This window comes from Maylandia zebra, linkage group LG5, assembly GCF_041146795.1.
Source record: "Maylandia zebra isolate NMK-2024a linkage group LG5, Mzebra_GT3a, whole genome shotgun sequence".
Taxonomy (NCBI): Eukaryota; Metazoa; Chordata; class Actinopteri; order Cichliformes; family Cichlidae; genus Maylandia; species Maylandia zebra.
The window spans coordinates 34,379,512-34,402,441 of record NC_135171.1 but is presented as its reverse complement, the minus strand read 5'-3'; the positions used below and the strand labels follow the sequence as shown (position 1 = coordinate 34,402,441).

Sequence of the window (22,930 nt, the reverse complement as noted above, 5' to 3'; positions counted from 1 at the left end):
GGTCCCTCAGTATTGGTGCCCGTCAATCAGAATCAGAATGGGTTTATTGCCAGATGTTGAGGTTTACAACATTAGGAAATTGCTGCGGTGCTTCAGTGCAGACAATAAGAATTAAAGTGCTATGTAGAAAGAAAGATATGTGCATGAGATATACATGAGATATATACATGAGAATAAGAATTATGAGTGCTACGTAGAAAGATATATACATGAGTGCAGGTGGTGATCAGTGCCAAACATGAAATGATGCAGTGACACAGCGTAGGGTCATGTGTTAGTGGCGGGGACAATCATGTGGTTATTGTTCATGTGTCCAACAGCAGAGGGGAAGAAACTGTTCTTGTGGCGAGAGGTTCTGGTGCGAATGGACCGGAGCCTCCTGCCTGAGGGGAGCAGGTCAAACAGACTGTGTCCAGGGTGAGAAGGGTCAGCTGAGATCCGAGCTGCACGCCGCAGTGTCCTGGAGGTGTACAGGTCCTGCAGAGATGGGAGTCTGCAGCCAATCACCTTCTCAGCAGAGCGCACAACACGCTGCAGTCTCTGTTTGTCCCTGATAGTGGCTCCAGCGTACCACACGGTGATGGAGGAGGTGAGGATGGACTCGATGATTGCAGTGTAGAACTGCATCATCGTCCGTGTTGGCAGGTTGAATTTCTTCAGCTGCCTCAGGAAGTACATCCTCTGCTGGGCTTTCTTGATGACGGAGGTGATGGTGGGCTCCCACTTCAGGTCCTGGGTGATGGTGGTACCCAGGAAGCGGAATGAGTCCACAGAGGTGATGGGGGTGTCAGTCAGGATGATGGGGGGGAGTGGGGCTGTGTGCTTCCTGAAGTCCACAATAATCTCCACTGTCTTCTGGGCATTCAGCACCAGGTTGTTGTGGCTGCACCAGGACACCAGACGTTCAACCTCCCTCCTGTAGGCAGACTCGTCCCCGTCCGAGATGAGCCCAATGACGGTGGTGTCATCTGCGAACTTGATTAGCTTGACAGACTGGTGGGTGGAGGTGCAGCAGTTGGTGTACAGGGAGAAGAGCAGAGGAGAAAGAACACAGCCCTGAGGGGAGCCGGTGCTGATGGTCCGGGAGTCCGAGACATTCTTTCCCAGCCTCACATGCTGCTTCCTGTCCGTCAGGAAGTCAGTGATCCACCGGCAGATGGGATCAGGCACATTCATCTGGGAAAGCTTGCCTCGGAGATGGTCTGTCATCTCTACAGGGATGTGTCCTCTCACCACTACTGTTCTCCCTCTACACTAACGACTGCACCTCCAATAACTCGGCTGTCAAACTCCTAAAGTTTGCAGATGACACCACTGTCATTGGCCTCATTCAAGATGGTGATGCCGGCAGGAAGTTGAGCGGCTGGTACTCTGGTGCAGTCAGCACAATCTGGAGCTGAACACTCTTAAGACTGTAGAGATGACAGTGGACTTCAGGAGACATCCCTCAACTCTGCTCCCCCTCACCATATCAGACAGCCCTGTGTCAACTGTGAAGACCTTCAAGTTCCTGGGTACAACCATCTCCCAGGACCTGAAGTGGGAGACCAACATCAACTCCATCCTCAAAAAGACCCAGCAGAGGATGTACTTCCTGAGACAACTGGGGAAGTACAGTCTCCCACAGGAGCTGCTGATCCAGTTCTACACTGTGGTCATTGAGTCTGTCCTGTGCTCCTCCATCACAGTCTGGTATGGAGCAGCCACTAAACAGGACAGGAGCAGACTGTAGCGGACTGTACGGGCAGCAGAAAGGATCATCAGCGCCCCCCTGCCCTCCATCCAGGATCTGTACCTCTCAAGAACCAGGAAACGGGCAGGGAAAATCATCACAGACCCCTCACACCCTGCACACAGACTTTTTGATCTGCTGCCCTCTGGCAGACGGTACAGAAGCCTGCAGACCAGGACCACCCGAAACAGGAACAGTTTCTTTCCCCTCGCCATCTCCCTTCTTAACAGTTGACCTGTCACACTGCTCCCACTGCCAGACTGCAACTGCACCTTATGTACATTTTGTAGTATTCATTCCACCTCATTCATTTCTGTGTTTTATGTATATAAGTTTAGATTCGTTATTTATGGTTGGTTTACATAGCTTTGTGTATGTATGTGTAATGTGTATATATAGACACTTGTGTGTGTGAGATTTACATTGCTGTGCTTGAGAGCCACCATCTACCGGAACCAAATTCCCTGTATGTGTCTGCACATATACTTGGCCAATAAACACGATTCTGATTCTGATTCTGATCAGTCTTTTATTCATAGACCTATGTGGATCAGTAGTTGCCATTTAAAGACAGGCTTCACACTTGAAAATACCCTCTAATCTGGGCCATATTCCAACCCAGATGAACATACATCTTCCACCACTTCTGTTTCATTGGTTTTCAATTGAATTATATTTAACGGTCAAAGACAATGTAGGTTTGAAAATACAGTTCAAAAATAAAAGTTTCTCCCAACATCGAGACGCAGCTTCACTGTCCATGAGTACCACCTCAGTGTCATTTTAGGAACAAGGTGAATCTAGAATTTGAATACAATAACTGCTTTTTGATACTTTTTTACTGATTCTTAGAGCAAAAATCATACACAGCATAAAAGACGAGCATAACTTCCGGTTATGACAAGTAAAGCCAGTGCGTAAGTTTCTTAAACTTGCTAGGGGGGCGATAGCTATGGTTGCTAAAATGGCCCACTTGACCTCTGCAAACACGGTTTATGTCCTCAGTGCGCAGCTCTGTGTGCGTTTGGATCCCTCATCATCGTCACATCTGGTTTAGAATGTAACGATAGCATCAAGATGATGAGTGCAAAAAATCTTGAAGCCTAGAACAGCAAACCAGTGAGTGATGTCACGGATTTTGTATTTAGCAGTCATACTACAACAATCAAAACAAATTTTCTAAAAAAGTAAAATAAATCAAGGCATTTTTTTATTGCAACAATAATCTAATATTGTAGGTATTAATATATTATTTCTGGTTTAAAATCTTTTTTTTCCTTGTACAAGTTTAAACAAAATAATGTAGGTCCCAATCAAATTTTTCATTTCATTTGCACATGCTTTCTTTCTAACTAAAGAGGGGGAAAAAAAGAAACAAATGACCATACCAGCATAACATTAACAGATTTTGCCAAACTGGTCCGAAGCCAAAATGAGCTCAGGAGCAAAGGATCAACTGGGGGGAAATAAGCATTAACTTGCTAAAAGAGGCTACAACAAAGCAGATGGTGAACACCACTGGGAGAAAGGGATGTGGTGGAGCTTTGACCACATAACAGCTGCAGAATGTATCAGCTCGCTCATTCAGGGAACCACGATAGAGACAGTCAGCTAATGATAGCTGCCACCCTCTTCGTGGTTTCTTTTGTGACTAGGTTTCAACATGGACATACTCTGAATGAGACTGACACCGATAGCTTTTACCTTACAAGCCACCACATAATTGTAGCTTCACTATAAGTGATATTCTTTTCTCCCAAGTGCACAAGTACACTCAGAAATGAGTCATGGTAGCCAAAGAAGCCAGTAAAAAGCAAACATTAGCAGCATCAGACTGAAATTTGATTTTTAAAGTATGGTTTTTATTCTCCTTCAAAAACACCACCCACTCTGTATTTTTATAAAACAAAAATAAGCTAGAATCACTACTTAAATTTGAGATATATTGGTTTACTTTTTAGGATCACAGGCTCTATAGAGTAACTGACAGCATTTTTTAATCTGATCTGCCCAACAATGCACTTTTCAGCATAGATCTTATTCACATGCTTATGATTAATGGGTATATGATATGTATATGATTAGCAATCATCCACCATAAATCATGGGAAATATTAATAATATTTGGTGTTCTTTCCTTCCAATCTCCCAAACTAATAAAAATAATTTGCTTTACTTTTGAGTTTTTAAAGCATTTAATCTGCGAAGGTGCAGCCTAACAAGATTCACTAAAAGGTCAGAAGTACTTACTGTCCTAATGCCTTATTTTGTGCTTCTTGTTTTTTTTTCGTGAGACCTTTACAGTTTAGAAAATGCTCCCACAATGTGGAGTTGCATAAACACAGGTCAGTTTTTATGTTTCCAATACAAAACTTTAAAAAGAAAATAACATTAGGGCGTGAACTAAATTTCAGAGATAATGCAACATTGAGTGGGATGCTGAAGTGAAGGCTTGTGTTTTCTTGCATGAAAAATCTTCTACTTTTCTTCCTCGAAATGGATATTTTTTTACTCTTCTCTGAACCCTTTTACTGCTGAAACTAACCATTAAGTGAATGCGAGATGCTTTGTCCAGCCAGCACTAAACTGTAATGTTAGAGCAACAAAAAGCCGGCAAAATGCTTTCCAGTGAGCATTGAAGGCTTGAAGGTTCTGAGCATCTTATTCCTGGGTCAATGCGTCTCTGTTTTGCTACTCATGTGTACCACAGAACAGATCAAATGAAATCAAATGAAATTTAGAAAACTACTTTGTTTTCACTGAACGAGAGCCAAGCTTCTGCTGTGGTTGAATTTAAAATAATATCCCTGTCAGTACCTCCCGCTGATTGGGAAGGACAGACCTGGTAGTGTAATCTGTGACATGAGTCAACACATTATGAACACATCTGCTGCGTAAATGAATAATGCAATCATCTGACATGGTTTTTCTGTGATCACAAATTATCTTTTTCCCCAAATGCTTGTCAAAGCAGCTCCCTCTTCTGTGAAATGCACTAAAATCTTCTTGAGCTGCAGCTCCTGGTCCCCATGTACCGTTACATAAGGTTCAAGTAAAATATTCATCAGCTTCTCTGGATCACATCTGTATGCAGCTGAGTGCTGAGGAAACACTTTTCAGAAAACCTGCTAACTACACCAGGGTGGCTGCTGCTGCCTTTAAAGTGGTTTGTGTGCAAATGCGCGTGATTACTTTTGTACGAGACTGTTTCTTTGTGTGAAGCATTTATATAGCTGGTATATTTGAGTGCTGCAATTTTGCACATGGTTTATGTATGTAGATATGCACACAGATGCATAAGCATGTGTACAAGTTGGTTTTACCTCACCAGTATCCTGAGTTGTTAGTTGTGTACATACTTTGCCTTCTTTTAAATCAAGCATTTATGCCTAGCAACAAAGCTAGTAGACACAGTCCTCCCTGAACTCCTTCTACTTATTATTATTATAATAAGTAGACATTTTTCTTCTTTGGGGGAAGTGCGTGGGGGGGTCTTGGTGGCAAGGAGGAAGTTAAAACTTTCTGAGCCCATCAACGGCTCCATCAGGGCCAGAAGAACGGGCTGGCATTTGGCTGACCTATGGATCCCTGGGAAGCTATAACTCAAAGCCTTGGCCTAAATGACCACACACTGCTCCGCATTAAAAGTTTGCTGTTAAATTTGTGTAACTGTAACAGTTTAGTTCAGTCTTTTTTTTTTTTTTTGGAGTGTTGCAACAGTCTTTGATTGATTTATCACTGTGATTTGATTGATTTTCAGAAGAGCGATTAAAAAGTGATAGTATTGAAGATGGACTGGCTTGCTATCAGTCTAGTGCTGCTTTCTCACCCTCCATTTGTCTGCATATAAAAAAGCAGAAGAGGGGAATGCATTGCTTATATGCATTGAGGATAAAGAGACAGGAGATCAGAGACATTCAGATTAAATATGCAAGGACAACGCTTACATGCATTAATGAAGAAGCAATGAGCACTGTGCTAATGACGAAGGATTTGAGGCTCCCATGCGAGAAAGGGATCAGGAACGCACTGCAGGAGATGCTCATTACTGTGGCCCACACCGACTCTTACCTGTGTGAGTGCACATATAGGCATACTTTATGAAATGGAGACAGAGAGAAATGCAAAGTTCATGCACAGGGTTCTGTGTGCTAGAGTATATTTTCTACTGGTGTGTACTGAACATATCCGTACGGAGATGCACAAACCTATACACAGACTTTAACAAAAACATTTACACACATTAAAACATATAAAAGAATGCACGAGACCTTGGCGTGTGTGAGGAAGTGCGTGTGTGCCATCACACTGGGTTCACACTGATTAATGCTGGGGGCCTCGAGGAGGAGGATACATCCCATGTGGTTTGTAACACTCTGGAATCAGGGAGCTTATCAAAGAACACATAGACTGCAGGCTGTTGCTGTGGAGTATTAGATTAACTAATACATAAATAAGCATAAAAAACAAAATAAAAGCCTCATATCCATCTCAGCTAAATCTAGAGCCGTAGCTAAATCTAAGCATTCCAGGTCATTTGCATTGCATTTTATTTAGTGATGTGAATACTACTTTTCATTTTCCACTTTACATATTTTTGATTTTTAAAATTACTCAACCTATCTGGAAGTATGAGTGGTGCTATAGTATTAATGGCTTCTGTCCAGATACACTGCAGTGCAGCACACCTACACACCAGCTACCCCACACCAAACTCCTACAGTATATATATCAGCTTTCATGCTTTACTTCACATCTCACTTTTTTTCCCCTTTTTTTTTGGGCTTCACTCACATCACCTGTAAAATGAACACATTTTCACAGGCAATGAAATAAAAAAGAAACATGTCCTAATCATAGTCCAGTTATAATAAAAAAGAAAAAAAAAAAAAAAGGAAAATCACACAGCGGAGCATCTCTCCTGCATACCGCTGGCGAATGACATCACACTGGAAGGTAGCAGATAAAGCATTGAGTCTGGTCTGGTTCAGCAGTTGTCTAGGATTTGGTACTGGTAATGAGAACACTGATTGGTTGATCAAGGGGGGAAAAAAAGAAGTATAGAAACACATTGTACATCATGCTCCTTTGGCTTTCATTTACATCATCCAACAGTGCAGCTAATGATTATTTTTCATTTTCATTCATTCATTCACATCCATCAGCCAATTATTTTCTAAGTTATGTCGCAAATAGTAAAAATGCCCCCGGAGTTTCCCAGAGCCCAAGGTAACAAATTCAAATTGCCGACCCTCCGACCCTCAAAACTACACTCCAGAACCTGAGATACTGAATTCATACATCAAATAAGACAAAGAAGAGTAGCAAAATAAAACAAAGCAAAAATACATGAATTAACAAAGCTTTGAATTAGAGCTGGGCGATAGAACGATAACGATATGTATCGCGATATAACTTTTACTCGATAGAGAAATTAAGCTATCGCGATAGACCTCGCCGCTCTTGTCCTCTTAAAAAAAAAAAAAAAAAAAAAAAAAAAAAAGGTCAGCCAATCCAAATTAAGTAGCGCAGAGCCGAACCAATCACAGCCGCAGCGTCACGTCGCGTGACTTGTTACGTACAGCACAAGTGCCAAGCCGCACGTGTGTTTGTTTGGGAAGCAGCCAGCGGGTAATGGAGCCAGCGCATAATGGAGGAAATGAGTGTGCCGACTAGAAAAATCAACCGAGCGTGACCGAAGAGAAAACAGATGATGGTTCCAATGCCGGAGAGATTGTCGAACGGAAGAGCCAAAGAAGTTCCGTAGTGTGAAGGTATTTCGGCTATTTCAAGTCTGACAAAAAACAGAGTAGCGTGCACTGTAAATTGTGCCGAAAGCAAGTCTGGAAATACAATAAACTGGTGCATGCGTCACACTGTGCGTCACGTTATTGTTTCGGTGAAATGAATTTCTACAATACTGTTACTGTTAATTCTACTCTCTGCAGTGTTTAAATGCTTACATATACACACAGTTACTGTCCCTCCACACATACGACTCTGTTCTGCTTCTATGCCCCAGCTTTGTTTACTTTTTCCCACCGAGGCTTCTAGACTTCTGATTGGCCAACATTTCTGCACGGTTAGGAATCTAGCGCCACCTGCTGCTTTGGCATGTTCATAGCAGCGTTTTCCTTCATTTCTGCCTTTATGTGTGGACGGGATTATTTTTTAAAACGAAAACGGAAAATCTCCGTTTTCAAAAATACCCGTGTACGTGTGGACGTAGCCTCAGTCTCTGACTGGAAGCGCTAATTCGTCATTCGGCTTTTGTCAGACTAAAGTAACTGTTAAAACTGTTTGAAAAGCTAAGCTATACAACAAGGAGAGATTGAGAATTTCCTTTTAGTTCTCAGTTTATTTGATACTGACAAAAGTTAGTCAGTTTTGTCTGTTCTTCTGTAAAACAAACTAAGATTTATTTTTAGAATTAATACTTTGTTTCTAAGTGGAATTGACAATTTAGTCTGTTTCGTTTGTTCTATTTTGAAACTTAAACGCTTTAGCGGCTGCCTTTTGTGTAGTTTGCAATATTTGCCTTTATTTATCTGAAAAAGTCTCATGTTCCTTAAGTACGTCTACCCTGTTGAACTTATTATGGGAAATAAATATTTAAATAAAAACAAGCTGCTGATTATTTCACATTTTACTTGTGAGCAACGGCACATTTAAATCTTACAAATATAGTTATTTGGCTTATATCGTGATAGATATCGTTATCGCCTGAAATGAAAAAAACATATCGTGATATGAAAAAATCTCATATCGCCCAGTTCTACTTTGAATTAAGCATTTGGCTTAAAAATTACAAATAACTAATCATTAATAAACTAATGAATGAAAAATGAACATATGGTAGGCTGATCAACTCTTTATTTCACCAACACCCTTTGATATTTAAATGACATTGCTGTGCAAAAGTTTTAGGCAGGTTTGGAAAAATGCTGTAAACAAAGAATGCTTTCAGAAATATAAATGATTGTTTATTGGCCCCAAATGTATTCTGCAGCAGCACAATGACCCCAAACATAAAGCCAAAGTCATTAAGAACTATCTTCAGCGTAAAGAAGAACAAGAAGTACTGGAAGTGATGGTATGGCCCCCACAGAGCCCTGATCTCAACATCATCGAGTGTGTCTGGGATTAGATGAAGAAAGAAGGATGTGAGGAAGCCCACATCCTCAGAAGATCTGTGGTTAGTTCTCCAAGATGTTTGGAACATGTTTTGACCAGCCGAGTTGCTTCAAAAACTGTCTGCAAGTGTACCTAGAAGAACTGATGCTGTTTTAAAGGCAAAATATGGTCACACCAAATATTGATTTGATTTAGATTTATCTTTTGTTCATTCACTGCATTTTGTTGATTGATGAAAATAAATGATTAACACTTCCATTTTTAAAAGCATTCTTTGTTTACAGCATTTTTTCCTCACCTGCCTAAAACTTTTGCACAGTACTGTATGTAAGCGTGCAGTGTTTAATAAAGAGCTGAAACAAAAGCAACTTGGTTGCCAGTACAGAAACGTGCACGAGATAAAGGGTCTCAGTTAGCTGGTTGGCAGCATACACTGTATATAAAAGATGGAAGTAACCACTGTTACATCACATAATATTCTGGACTCCACAGTTTGAAGCATTAGTATTAGCATTTTGGTTTCCACCATGTTGATTTTCTGGAGCCTGAGGTTGCCATGTTTGGACAAGAGGATAGACTTCTAAGTTACGAACTAACGCTAGTGTGTTTGGTCAGCTGCCAGAAATTCCACAGGTGCAGCACACCTGAATTACAGTGCTGTCTGTAAAGTAATTACATCTCTAATTGCCAAGTGATGTCAACCACACAAAGACTGTCTGTCACCCACATTAGAGGAGGCACAATCTAGTAGACAGCAAATGGCTGCAGGTGCCACCACATCTGTGAAATGAAGCAGCCATGCTGCAAACTTAACGTGCACTTTAACCAGTATCCAAATGAACATGTTATTAAAAAAAAAAAAGAAAAATTATATATAGTTGTTATAAAAAGGTACAATATCCATAAACATGCTTTTTACCACGTTTAAAAGTGGGAGTCTATGGGGACTGACTGGCTTTTGTGGCCACTCTAGGAAGAGGAGTTTTTGACACTTTGTATTAGCTTCACTTTTCAGCGTCGGAGGCAGCTACTAGGACTCTTATATATAACAGAAGTTTAAATAAAAAGGCTGGTTTCAAAATATACTTGGGCAGCCCTCAATATACCCACGTGTCCTGCCCGAGTAAAATCTATGTGTGGCTTGCTGTGCTTTCATCTGGTGTTGTGTACAGTGATACAGCACTGAAAAAATGTCCAGCAGTGTGCTTCGAGTTGAATCTGCAGCTCCTCATCTAACATTTTAGATACTGACATTTTAAAAGAATTGATGACAGCAAACACCTGTTCTGTTGAAGTGTCCTTGGGCAAACACTGAATCAGCTGAAAGAATGTTTTTGAGTGTGATTGAGTTCCCCTTTGACCTTGCAGCATAAGCAAGAAAAGGACAGTAATAGACACAAATTTCCATGCAAGATCAAGGTGAAGGTAAAATCTGGAGTCAGGGTCTTGTATAAATATTAAAATATTTTTTTAGCCCCAAGTTTGTGTGAGGAAAAGTTCCTGGTTTTAATTATCACTGAATTTAAATCAGCCACTACCTCATCTCACTGAAAGTGATTTGTCTAATATTTTGCAAAAAGGTGTAATTACCCATGAAACCTTTTCAAATATGTCGGTAGAAAGTCGGTGGTTCGATCCCAGGCTGCCTCCTGGCTGCATGCCAAATATCCTTGGGCAAGATACTAACCCCATGTTTGCCTACTGGTGGTGGTCAGAGGGCCCGGTGGCGCCAGTGTCCGGCAGCCTCGCCTCTGTCAGTGCGCCCCAGGGCAGCTGTGGCTACAATGTAGCTTGCCATTGCCAGTGTGTGAATGGGTGTGTGAATGGGTGAATGACTGAATGTAGTGTGAAGCGCTTTGGGGTCCTTAGGGACTAGAAAAGTGCTATACAAATGCAGGCCATTTACCATTTACCATATGACAGTACTAGTTCTTTTTAGTCAAAAAAGGTTTGCTATTTTGTAGTGAGCCAAGCGTTAAATAGCAATCATACCTTTGGTAAAGTGAAAAAGAACTATTATGACTGCCATGGCTGACTGGCGTGATAATAAAATCTGTATTGAATAATTTATCAAATGTCCAAATGTCCACGAAGAGAACATATTTTTTTCTGTAGTGTAAACAAATGTAAACACTATTGTGATCAAGGGAAAGGCTATAGGCCAAAAATGAAATCAAATCCTATTAATCACTTTTGTATTGTGACTTTTGTATTAGCAACCAGCTCCTCCAGGGCACCAGCCGGGATGAGATTTACCCAGGCATCTCCTCACTAAAGTTATGAAATTGGTCTTTGTGTGGCAGCAGATATCGAACACTTATTGTTCTCTCACATTGTTCAGCGGCTTGTACTGTTTTCCATCCGGTGTTATTAATTATTCAAACAAATACAGTATCTACGTGCATCACTGAAGCAAAAGCATATGTATTTTTCAGGCTAATACATCATTTGGAATTTGGAATCCATTTTTTTTTTTTGTGTGCAATTCGCACATCCCAACAAACCAAGCTAATAAGTAATGATAATCTTACCTTAAACAGGCGTAATATATTGGCCACCATGATGGAAACAGAGCTGGAGGAGGCTCCAATAACACCTACAACCCTCTCAGGTTTGGTGATAATGGGCGCCCCCCCACCGAGACATTTGACATCTGTGCCGTCCTTCTCGATCAGAGCCTGCACGAAGGTGAGAGACTGCTCCAAGGCGTGAGTGTCCCTTGAGCAGGTGTCCAGGATTCGTGCTCCCAGTGTGATGTTGGGCAGTAGATTATTGTCATTATTGATGCGGTCAAGGGCAAAGAGCATGGCCTCCAGTCTATGTATACCCTTCTCCTTCTTCAGCTCCCCACACGGCTTTCCATCGTGCCCTCTGGCGTGTACTGGGAAGAGCCCACCTAAGGAGATATCCCCATCGATGCGAATAGAGTTCAAATGTGTGTGTCCTGGCCCTTTGGGTTTGGCCGCCTGAGCGGGCTTAAGGGAGGTGTAAAGAAGCAGCAGCAGCAACAGAGGAGGAATCAGGCCGTTTCTTTGAGAGCCGGTCCGTTCCGGTCTAGACACCAGGGGCTGAAACATGACCACGGCCCAAGCACACATCCACAGTGTACAACCAAACCCAGCAATTGGAAAACAGCAAAAGCCAGGTATTACTTTATGATGGCCAGAGGGTTAATTGCAGTACCTCTTGAAGCAGTTGGCACTGAAAAGGCTTGCTCTCATGCCTCTCCTTTCTCCCAAACATTCAATTAAAGTAGAATATGAGCTTGGCTCTTTCACAGGATGTAATCCTGTTCTCGTCTCCTCCCTCACTCTCTCACTCCATCTTCTGACCACAGTGGTGGGCAGCTGCTCTTGTGTTTGCTGTTATTCACAGACATGCCTATGGAGATCTTTCACTTGGGGCATTAAAAAGAACAAAGGTGAACGATAAGCTTTCTTTCTGTCTCTCCTTCCCTCTATCTGTGTCTCTTTCCTCTCCACCTCAATCAGAAGTTTTTAATCTCCCCTGTTCCCCTGGGCAGGGATTTGGTATATGTCAGAGCCCTCAGGCCTGCTTAGGTCCACAGTCTTCAGAGTGAATTCCTGAAAGATGAAAAAGAGTAGAGAAGTGAGACATAGCACAGAGAAAACAGGGGCAAAAAAGCACAGGGATTTGTATTGGTCTAAGATTTTTTAATACTTTTTTCTCAACCTTTTTACTGCAGTATTATTATGCGGAAATGAAGAGACAGTTCTGGTCCAGAACTAATTTCTTTCTCTCACACAGCCTGCCTCCGTTTACCATTCTGCTTTCAGTGGGTTGCCATGGACTCTCAAGGTTGAGAATGATCCCACATGCTTCATTTTCACCTATCAACCATGTCAGCAACACATTCAGCCACAATCACAATGCTGTGACATTCTCAGACTATCATATTTCCCATTTCTCTGTCAATTTTCCATCAAATTGACAAATTGAAAAAGTACTGACATTTTTATGGTTCCACTAACATAAGACTGCGCTGACAGCATTGGTGGTAGTAATGAGGCTGCTGGTCTGTGGCAGTACTTTGCTCAGAAATTAGTATTTATCAGTCTATCAGCATTTCCACCATGATATATATACACGTCTTCAAATCTTTTCATTAAAAATACAAGAGTTTAAAGAAACGTCCAAGGGGCTGAATAAGCTTCTCATATAGAAGATTTCCCTTTGTGCCTAAAGAACCACTTCAGCATTACCTGGATATATTTCTGCTTACAACAGGCAAAACCAACTCCATATAGATTCAGTATAATATAACAAAATACATATGTGGGCCTCAGAGTCACTTAAGTATTTTAAGCAACAGGTTTATGGGCTGAGTTTGAAACTAACTATGAAGAGCCACTTTTATGTCCAACATCTGTCTTAAAGGAAACAATGCATGTTGAATATGGAGCTGTCAGGGAGAAGGAAAACACAAGGACCACGGAGACAATTGATGGAGAAAGTAAAAAAGAATATACAGAAGGCTGCTATGACAGAGGAGGATGTAGGGATAGGGTGAGATGGAGGCATATCATCTGCTGTGGTGAGCAGCCAAAAGAGGAAGATGGTCTACCTTAAAGGGGAACAATGACATATTTCTTTTTATCCTTGGAGTGTATGAAAGCGAAGAAGCCATTTCTAGTTCCCTTCCCCCTCCCTTTAAACTACCTTTCTTCTGATTGGCTGCCCCTCACAAAATAAGTTTTTTTTTTTGACCAGCATGTGGGCGGCACGTCTGTGTGCACAGCTAGAGTTGTTTGCCTGAGAGAATCATATCAGGTATATATCTGCTCACACTGACATCATATAGATAGCTATAGATTAAAAAGAAGAGGGGAAAAATTGCTAAGCAGAACATTTAGAGCAGTCAACCAAAAACATGTAGAAACAGCACTCTGAGTCATTAAAACCTTATTTTCTTGTTATATCAAACTGCATTTGTTTTTTTGTTTTGCTGCTATGAGTGCTGTTAGATGATGTTACGAGATTCTTTGCAAATTCAGGTGTCGTAAACAAGCTCATTGGTTACATTTGAATTTAAATTTGAAGACGGATTTTTAATTTCTAAGTTGATTCCTGTGACGCACATCTGGTCATCACTACCCTGCACTATTATTTCTGCCCTCCTCCTTTTTCTGCCTGAGATAAAAAGTACACACATGCCTGACACACAAAATATGCCACTATAAACCATCTTGTATCTACACGTCTACACCCTTCTCATTCCTGAAGTTGTAATAACTTCTAAAGGAACAATCTCCCTGCACACAGTCACAAAATACAGCTGTAGACATTGGTTTTCCAGCAGAGTGGGTTGAGGCCTTGCATCGGCAACGGCGGAGATTCATTGAGAGCATATTGGAAGTGACAAGGTACTTTGAATACACCCAACTATCTCCTACTGAGTGAGAAGTAATTTTTCAGAGTTGATTCACTGCAGGTACACTTAAACTGCTGCAGGGCAGATGACAACTGGAAAGCCAGCCAACTCACCTTAGCCCCCATAATCAAACGCAAACCATGCAGCAGCACATCTGACATTAAAGCAAACACTAAGATTGAGGCGGGGAGTGCTGCTGCCAGCATAGCATGGTACAGATAGTCTAAAAAAATAAATAAATAAATAAAATACAGGTGTAAACATTGAACAGTTCAAATAAGAAACGGTTCTGCAAGGCTGCAGATTTGAAGATAGATGTCATCAAACTTCTGCTTGAACAGAAGAAAAGCTGGTTGGGTGACAGCTCCTATGTCTTATTCAGACTGAAGAAAGCCAGTTAATCTGTAGAAGTAGCTCATGTGCAACTGAAGGAAGAAGATCTTATATCTCACAAGATTACATGAAGTATTATCTTGTTAATCAGCTTGTGTTGTCTTGTTACAGATTAATATCTTATGGTGTTTCATCTTCAGCCACAGTGCAGACAATTCTTTCTGATATTTGAGAGATCTCAGGGCATTCAGGATGGGCTGTCTTAGAATTAATCATCTCAGACGCAATCACCATTCAGCCAAAACTATGAATTCTGTTTTAATGAAGCATTGAGGTTACAACAAACCACTTGTCAGACTTCAATTCAGCACGATAAGTAGTGACGTAGAATCTCACAGAAAGCACAATCAGTGTTTTTACTGTGTGGCTTATAAAAACATCTGGAATATACTCCATGTAATGCACAAAATCTATGTTCTGCCTTTATTTTATGGAATTCCGCTGTTTTCATTTTCAGAAAAACAAACGTACTGAATGAAAGTACAAAATGTTTACACATTCACAGATGAGCCCTTAATAGCATACCTCAAAAACCATACGAAGCACAGACTTATGCAAAACAACCAAAATGTTTACCAGCTAGAAAATGTCAAAGACAGCTGCAGGAATTACTGGAGATTCATATCAGAGAACAACCTTTCCTCAGGTGCAAAAGCATATTTCAGAGCAGACTATGTATTCATTTCAAAAGGCCATCAACCTTCAGGCAAATCAGTGTGTAATGTTAAACGGCCTTGCAAGCGACAGTGGAAGCAGTAACTCCTTAATACTGATAAACCCAAAAATGTTAGCAATAATATATTTTCAAGAATTTCAACTTCTTGCATTAACCCTACACAAACAAGATGGTCAGTTATATATACAGGGTTCAATTTAAAGAGAGTTCTAATGGAAATATTCTAAAAAAAACAACAACAAAAAACTAATAATCTGACTTTAAGTGGGAACTGGAAGGAATGAGATGGTGCTGATTTCACACTGTAATCTAAATTAGCCTCTATACCATAACATTTGTCCTGCAATGTCTGTTATCACAACTAGACCTGGTTGTGGAAAACCATGTTATTTTTTCTGAGATATGATTATTAACAAACACAGGAGAGTTTTCGTCATTGAAGCTTTTTAAGAAACAGGAAATAGGCTGACAGATGAATGGCACATTTGTCTAGTTTGTCCTATCAGTCCCATACTCCCACTTTCTCCCGTTAGGCTCTTGAAATGGTCAGAATGATTTTCTCTGACAGCTTCCTACCACTTCTCACACTGTTTTTTGAGCACCTCATCATCTTGGCTGTCAGATTTGCTCCCTGTTTGCTTCTGCAGTAAAACGTATCAGATGAAGTCATGAAAATTTATCTTTGCAAGAGATGAAGAGTCATGTCAGAAATGGGTGTGGCTTAAAAGCAAAAACCTGTTGAAGTTAAAACTTGGCGTTGAAATGCTGACCACAAACAGCGTTTACCAAAATTTTCACTGTCAATGCTGATAATTTAATTTAATGTACTCTCAATGGGAACAAAATGGCATGAATTAACACACTAAAAGATGTTTTGTTATGACTGTGCCAAAAAGGTCTACTTTGATTTTAAAAAGCCAGGTTTCTACTAGAGATGGACCGATCCGATATTACCTATCGGTCCGATACTGACCTAAATTACTGGATCGAATATCGGAGAGAAATAAAAAATGCAATCCGATCCGAGGTATCGCAAAATCACCTCACAAAAAGCGCTTTTTGGCGTAACCCAGCTCAGCGCATCGGAGCAGTATCACGTGATAGAGCGGCTGTTGTCTGCCAGACCTGTCTGTGGTCTGGTGGAGCATTTGGAGCCTCACTATGCTTCCAAACCGCCACATTTCATCTCGGAGAAAACTATCCCAGAGAAGTAAAGCAAGTTCGTAAGTTCATCTCTGAATGTTTGCATAGTATTTCCACATCAAGCTTAACAACTGATATATGGAGCCACAGCTGGACTGGCCATTGGAGTTCCATATTGAGGTGAAAAGGAAGCGATTTGCCCTGTACTTCAGCTAGAATGAAAAACAGACACAAAGCTGGAGTTATTCTGTCCTTGCTGCAAAGCTGACTCTTCTCTCATTCTCTCCCCCTCCCTCCCCTGTTGCTACTTTAATCATGAAACTGATCAATGATCAGCTGGTCGGCTTTTTTCTCGCAAGTCCCGTCTTTCTTGTTTGTTTATCGCTCACTTTGCGCTAGAAAGAGGAAACCAGCGGATAAACAACAGCAGCACGTTTAAGCTTGATAAGCTGTTGTTAGAACTGATTTAATATTAATTTTCTAGTATCAGCTGCTGTTTGCTGGAGCCACGGCAGTAAAAACTACTGGTCATGATATCGGTTTGGTTATCTGGTGAGAGGGAAACATGAAGATGAAACCAGGAGCTGTCCTTACTGAATCATCAGAGCTGAACAGGTGATGGAGAAACAGGGTTACCTTTTAGGTGACATGAACGGAAGTTATGAACTATTTCTGAGAGACAAATAACACCAAGATCCTTTTTTTACGTAGCGCACAGCTGGTAACTGTGCAGCGGCGGGTCTAGCAAAGTTTTGCCAGGGGGCCAGGTAGGGCATTAACTGGGAAAGGGGGGCACAAAAATATTTCTTTGTTATTTCATTTAAAATGACTAATAAATAATTATCTGAATCTTACAACCAAAGTTTTCATCTGATTAAATGTATAGAAATCCATTACTGTATATAGTAACTATTAAGTCTAATATATACTCTAGTAAGCTATAGTACTATTTCCATCTTTGCAGTCTGCAATTCTGTTGAAGAAAGATGTTGAATCTGTTTAATTATTGTAGAAAAATAATTGATTTCTGTGCTGCTTTTTTTTTTTAAAATGCACGTGTATTAAATTAAAGTTGATTATGTTGATTAAACATCACAAGGCGGAGGGTGGGGGGTGGTTCCCTTTTTTTTTTTTTTTGCTGGGAGTTGGCAACCCTATTAGTTAGGTTGTTTAATATTTCTGCTAAGTACTCTTTAAAATATCAGAATAGGGAGGATGGTGTAGGTTTATAGAGATTTATTTAAAAAAAAAAAAAAAAGTTGTATTGATTACAAAATACACTATATCGGATTCATATCGGTATCGGCAGATATCCAAATATATGATATCGGACATAAAAAAAATTTTAAAAAATTTTTTAAAAATCGTGCCATCTCTAGTTTCTACTCAGAAACACAGTCGCTGGCCATTTAAATTGCAGCTGCACATTAGCCGTCCTCTCTCATGAAGCAGAGGGTAAAGACAGAAAGAGACTCAGGTTATATACTTAAAAACTGAACTTCATTTTCAAAAACCAAGAAGACTCATGATATTCTACCAGTGCCTGTCTGCTGTATTCTTGCTGATATCCTAGAGTAGATGGGGATGACAGAAATATATACACAGATTTGACGAGGTCAGGAAACATTAAGACCAATAATGTCACAGTGGCACGCTCTCCTTTGAAAAAAATAAAAATAAAAACAACCTGATGTTGAATATCTTGTTTTCACATTCAACCCCATCTTTTAGAACCTGATTTCCAGAAAGCTGTTTTGTATTCAAACCAGTCTTGGAAATAATAAAGCCACTGGAAGAGATCTGCAACACACCAGACTTTGGCTACTGAGCGAAACAATGCTGAAAACAGCCTGCGTTCGCTTCCCTCCCTCCAAGACATCTACAGGAAGCGGTGCCTGAGGAAAGCGGGGAGGATCATCAAGGACTCCAGTCACCCCAGCCATAAACTGTTCAGACTGCTTCCATCAGGAAGGAGGTTCTGCAGCATCCGGTCCCGTACCAGCAGACTGAGAGACAGCTTTTTCCATCAGGCCATCAGACTGCTGAACACGTCATAGACACCTCAGCTTCACTACTGGAACTTCAACATTATGCACTCCACACTGTATATAAATGCCACTTGTTTTGCACATATTCAACTCTGTATATTTTATATATTTTATTATTATTATTATTATTTTATTTTATTACTATTTAATTTGTAAAAATGTGTGTATACACACACACACACACACACACACAGGAAAATATTTAGTATACACATCCAGAAATGCATACACTATTATATATTGTACATATATTTATTAGTTTCAGGTTGGCCATTCTTGTATTTTGCTCGTTTGTGTTGTTGTGTTTGCACATCTGTTGCTTGTGGGGCTCGCACACAAGAATTTCACTCGCATGTGCTGTGCCAGTGTGCCTGCACATGTGATGTGACAATAAAAAGTGATTTGATTTGATTTGATTTGAAATAAATAAATAAAACGTTTTCGCTTCACTCGCCTCAACATGCCTACCCTTACAAATGCAATCCACCTGAGAAAAAATAAATAAATAAGTGGTGTTCTCTTTGAAGCAGACAAATGTGTTCTGCAGATCTGCCCTTATTCCTTTAAATTCCCTCATAATATTTATCACTTTACATTAGAAATCACACCGCTAGTGCAAGTATTTTACATTCTAATCAGTGCTGTGAAAGGAACATTATAAATATGAACAAGGGTATAGCTGAGATAAATTATTATTTATTCTAAAACGATTATTCCCCTCTTTATCTTCAGAGACCTGAGCAGCTGCTGGATGGCCAAGTGAGCCAGGGAAAGTTTGAGAAATGCTGCAGCTCTCCTCTCACAGATGGGCAGGATGGGTTCTCTAATTGACACTCCAGCATGTTGATGCTGCACAGCAGATCAATAGGAAGGTAGAAGTAGGCTGCCCTGAGGAAAATGAATGAAGAGAGGAGGGCTTAGCTGCACACAAGGAGTTGAGAGCTTGGAAGAGGCTGTCACTATGTTTCTAATGAAAGAAAAAAAAAATTACTGAAATAAGCCTTAAAAGGACATATTGATCGGGTGAATCAAACTTAAAAGTGGAATGGGGAAAATAATTATTTCTTGAACTGAAAAAGAAATTGCCATACAATCGGTGCACAACACTAGGGTGAGCTAGGCCATCTGTCATTGAGCTGATTTTTAGCACCACAATACAGTAATTCCAGTACTGTTACAACAGAAAACACAGTGATTATTTTTACCTGCATCTACTCTCTTCTTGTATATTATAGAGCAGTTTTGTGAGTCAGTTTTGTGTTAGATTTTCTTTTTTAGTCAATAATGAGTGTTAGTGCTACATCGAGCACATTTGTTCTCACTAAATATAAACTCATCAGAAATATTTTAAGGGAGACATTCATCAAAAATAATTTATGACTCATTGTGTACTCATTGTTATATAACAGCAAATTTGATTCTCTTTAAAGATGAACCTTATTTCTTAGTGCCCCAAACTTTGGAACTATAAAGCATAACCATTAATGCGCTCAAAACAATGCAAACTCTTTTGTTACACAGGTTTCAGATAAGGAATTTATTGAGAAGTATAGACACAATTCCAGCTCTGCACAAAGTTACTACTAAAGCATATTTGCATAATATTGATAATACAAATCTTCAAGCCTTCAAACGCCTCCATGCAGAACTACAGAACGGGTCTTGATGACAAGAGTTTTTATTGCCAGCTGTCAAACTACGCATCTGAGACAAAGAGCAATCTTGATATTCGTTAGTGTCATCCTTTACAATAGAGAGAAGCCTCATTCAGATCTGTGCAGCCTGAATGTGAGGTTTATTCTCTCTTGAGTGTGTCAAGTTTCTAAGCAGCAGTGCCTCAGCCAAGCCATGCAGTTAATACCGACAGCTTCCAATATAGGTGTTAATTTGCCTAATTAGAATAAAAACAAAAAAGTTTGGCTCAATCTGCCTACATACTTATTCCAGTTTACCATAATTATTGTTTACAAAAGTGGCCCAAGGTATAAATACTCCTGAAGAGTCAGGATGCACAATTTCCACAGTAATTATTCAAACAGCTTTTTACCTACTGATATCATCTTTTCAATTCTCAGGAGAAAAAAAAAAAAAAAAAAAAAAAAAAAAAAAAAAAAAATCAGCAGGGAGTGTGTATATTGCAAAAATAATTAGAGTATCAGTCAGGGTTGGCCGACATGTTGAAATTTTCCAGCCAGCCACTGTCAGCCCAGAAGCATGCATCTGCAAATATTTTTCGAGATGTATATGTGTGTGTGTGTGTGTGAAGCAAAACACCCCACTCTAACTGCATGCACATGCATGCTCACATCTAAAAAGAATAAAATACTATATGCGACAGATTTGTTTTGAATTGTAAAAACCGCAAAGCCAAAAACAATACATATACCCTAAAAACCCATCAGATAAAGGATTCCTTTTAGTCTCCAAATGAAAGAATTACAGCTTTATATACAGTTTGCTGTTTAAATGATTAGGTTGGACAAGCTGTGAGCTCTGAAATGCAGTGGAAACTTCATAAATCATTATAAGGTAGCTAGCTTGCTTTGCCTTGGCTCTTGGATAGAGTGTGAGTTCAGAAGTCCATCAGAGACACGAGGCGACGTCTACACTGGTGCTTCACTTTATAGTACTTAGCATCTGCCAAACAATGTCAGGTCTCCAGACTCTAAATTCTCTAATCTTTTATGAGGAGAATATTTATCAGTGTCTGTCTACAACGCTCTAGTTCAACACAACAAAGAAGAAAGACTTCAAATTATGGCACAATTTGGCAGTTGCGCTACTTGGAGAAAGGGGCAGACTACTGAATTATCGAAAAGAATTCTAAAGAAAAATAAATTCTTTGAACAGCAAGTTTCTTTTTAAATCTTTCTTGGTTTTTCCACCAGACCTCTATTTGCAGAATCCTGCACAATCGTTACTCCCCCCTTCAGTTCTGGCAAACCAATCATTACTGGCTGATGAAAAGTGCATCACTACCAGTGCACTTCTGTGCCACTGTCTGCACAGACATTGTTTGAACGTGTTTGGCAAGGACCTGAATGTAAGATGTTGTCCCCTTACATGTAAAACTGCAGCTTTATTTACCAGTTATGATTTAAAGTAGGATGTCACTGTGTAAAAATATTCAAACTGTTTAGGTACTATGTGTGAGGTTTTATTGGGGACTTTGTTTAAATGCATGTGAGATGGAGCTGGACTCCAATTTGACCATGTTGATTTTGCATTGTGACTTTCAGACATGATTCCTCAAAAGAAGACGTGGTGACCTTATTATTACCTGCTCTGGTCAGTGGTTTTAAATCAGCACATATATGCAAATAATTTTTCACCACCTCCCCACCATTAATAATTGAGCCTACTGTTCGTTCACAAACTCACAAGTTCTCATGCAATTTAAATTCCATCTAGAGTGAAACCTTTACTTTTTAAAGTTTCATAGTTTTTCCCCCCTTCAGTTCCATTTTATCAGCTCAGTATGAAGCTCAGCTTTTGTGTGAAAATGGAAGAAGTCAAAAATGTTACCGCCAATAAATAGAGAAGACATGAAGGAATAAATTAAAGCTATCAAAAGAGCTACACCCTGCAAAGCCCACTCATTGGCTGCTGTAATGAAAGATAACGGTAGATACTGCTGTTCTCTTCAGGGTCCAATTTCTAACCTGTGCCTTTTTACATTTTGGTAACATTACAAGCAAGACAAAATTAGTAATCAGTGCATGTTTTTTGCTGATAAATAACAGTAAATGATTTTTCTAGTAATCATCTGATCACTTGATCCGCTGCTACATATTACATGTTGCTGAAAAATGAATCAATTAACTTGTTACACTGATGGAATCATGTCCAGTATTATGTATGGATTTGGTACATCACTACCAAAGTGGTCCAATGGGAAAAACTATTTTACAGACAGGAAAATGACTGAAATGATCCCAATTTCTTTCCCTCGACATCTGATGTGTTTTGTCACTGTTAGATATAAAGAGAGATGGGAGCTTGAATATTTTATCTCCAGGGCGCATTAATTACAGAAACAGCAAAATGCAGTTGACAGTTGTGATTTATTTAGAACCCTGAGATATGTGGTAAATCTTGCTAAGACATGATATTATGCAATAGCTGACTGTGGTCGTTTGATTTCCCTTCGCTGAGAACCCTCAGGAAACCAGGGTGTAATTTATCTCTTGAAATATCAACTTTATGACAACCGCACAAGAGAGCCGCTCCATTTCTGTGCCAGCTACAGAAATTTTAGAACATGCAAACAAGGCTTATTAACACGAGGCCGTCGCTGTGTTTTCCCCAAACACAGCGAATGCAATGTGTTGTTTTGGAGATCCTGGAAGACATTTGGAAGTCAAAGTTGAAAACAGAGGGGGGGAGAAGAAGTGGGCCATCCCTAAATTTTT

General features: G+C 40.0%; 1 protein-coding gene across 6 annotated transcripts in view; it reads right to left on the bottom strand.

The window, feature by feature from the left end:
• The window catches only part of LOC101481524 (metabotropic glutamate receptor 4), a 210,718-nt gene that overhangs the window by 161,790 nt on the left and 25,998 nt on the right, over window positions 1–22,930 (bottom strand). For all 6 annotated transcript variants that reach the window (XR_013098692.1, XM_004547528.4, XM_076884263.1 and 3 more), the window contains exon 2: window positions 11,398–12,450. Coding sequence is in view for 5 of the 6 variants with exons in the window: in XM_004547528.4 (XP_004547585.2) it covers window positions 11,398–11,964 (567 nt within the window). In the remaining variant the exon portion in view is untranslated. The remainder of the gene's footprint in view (window positions 1–11,397; window positions 12,451–22,930) is intronic.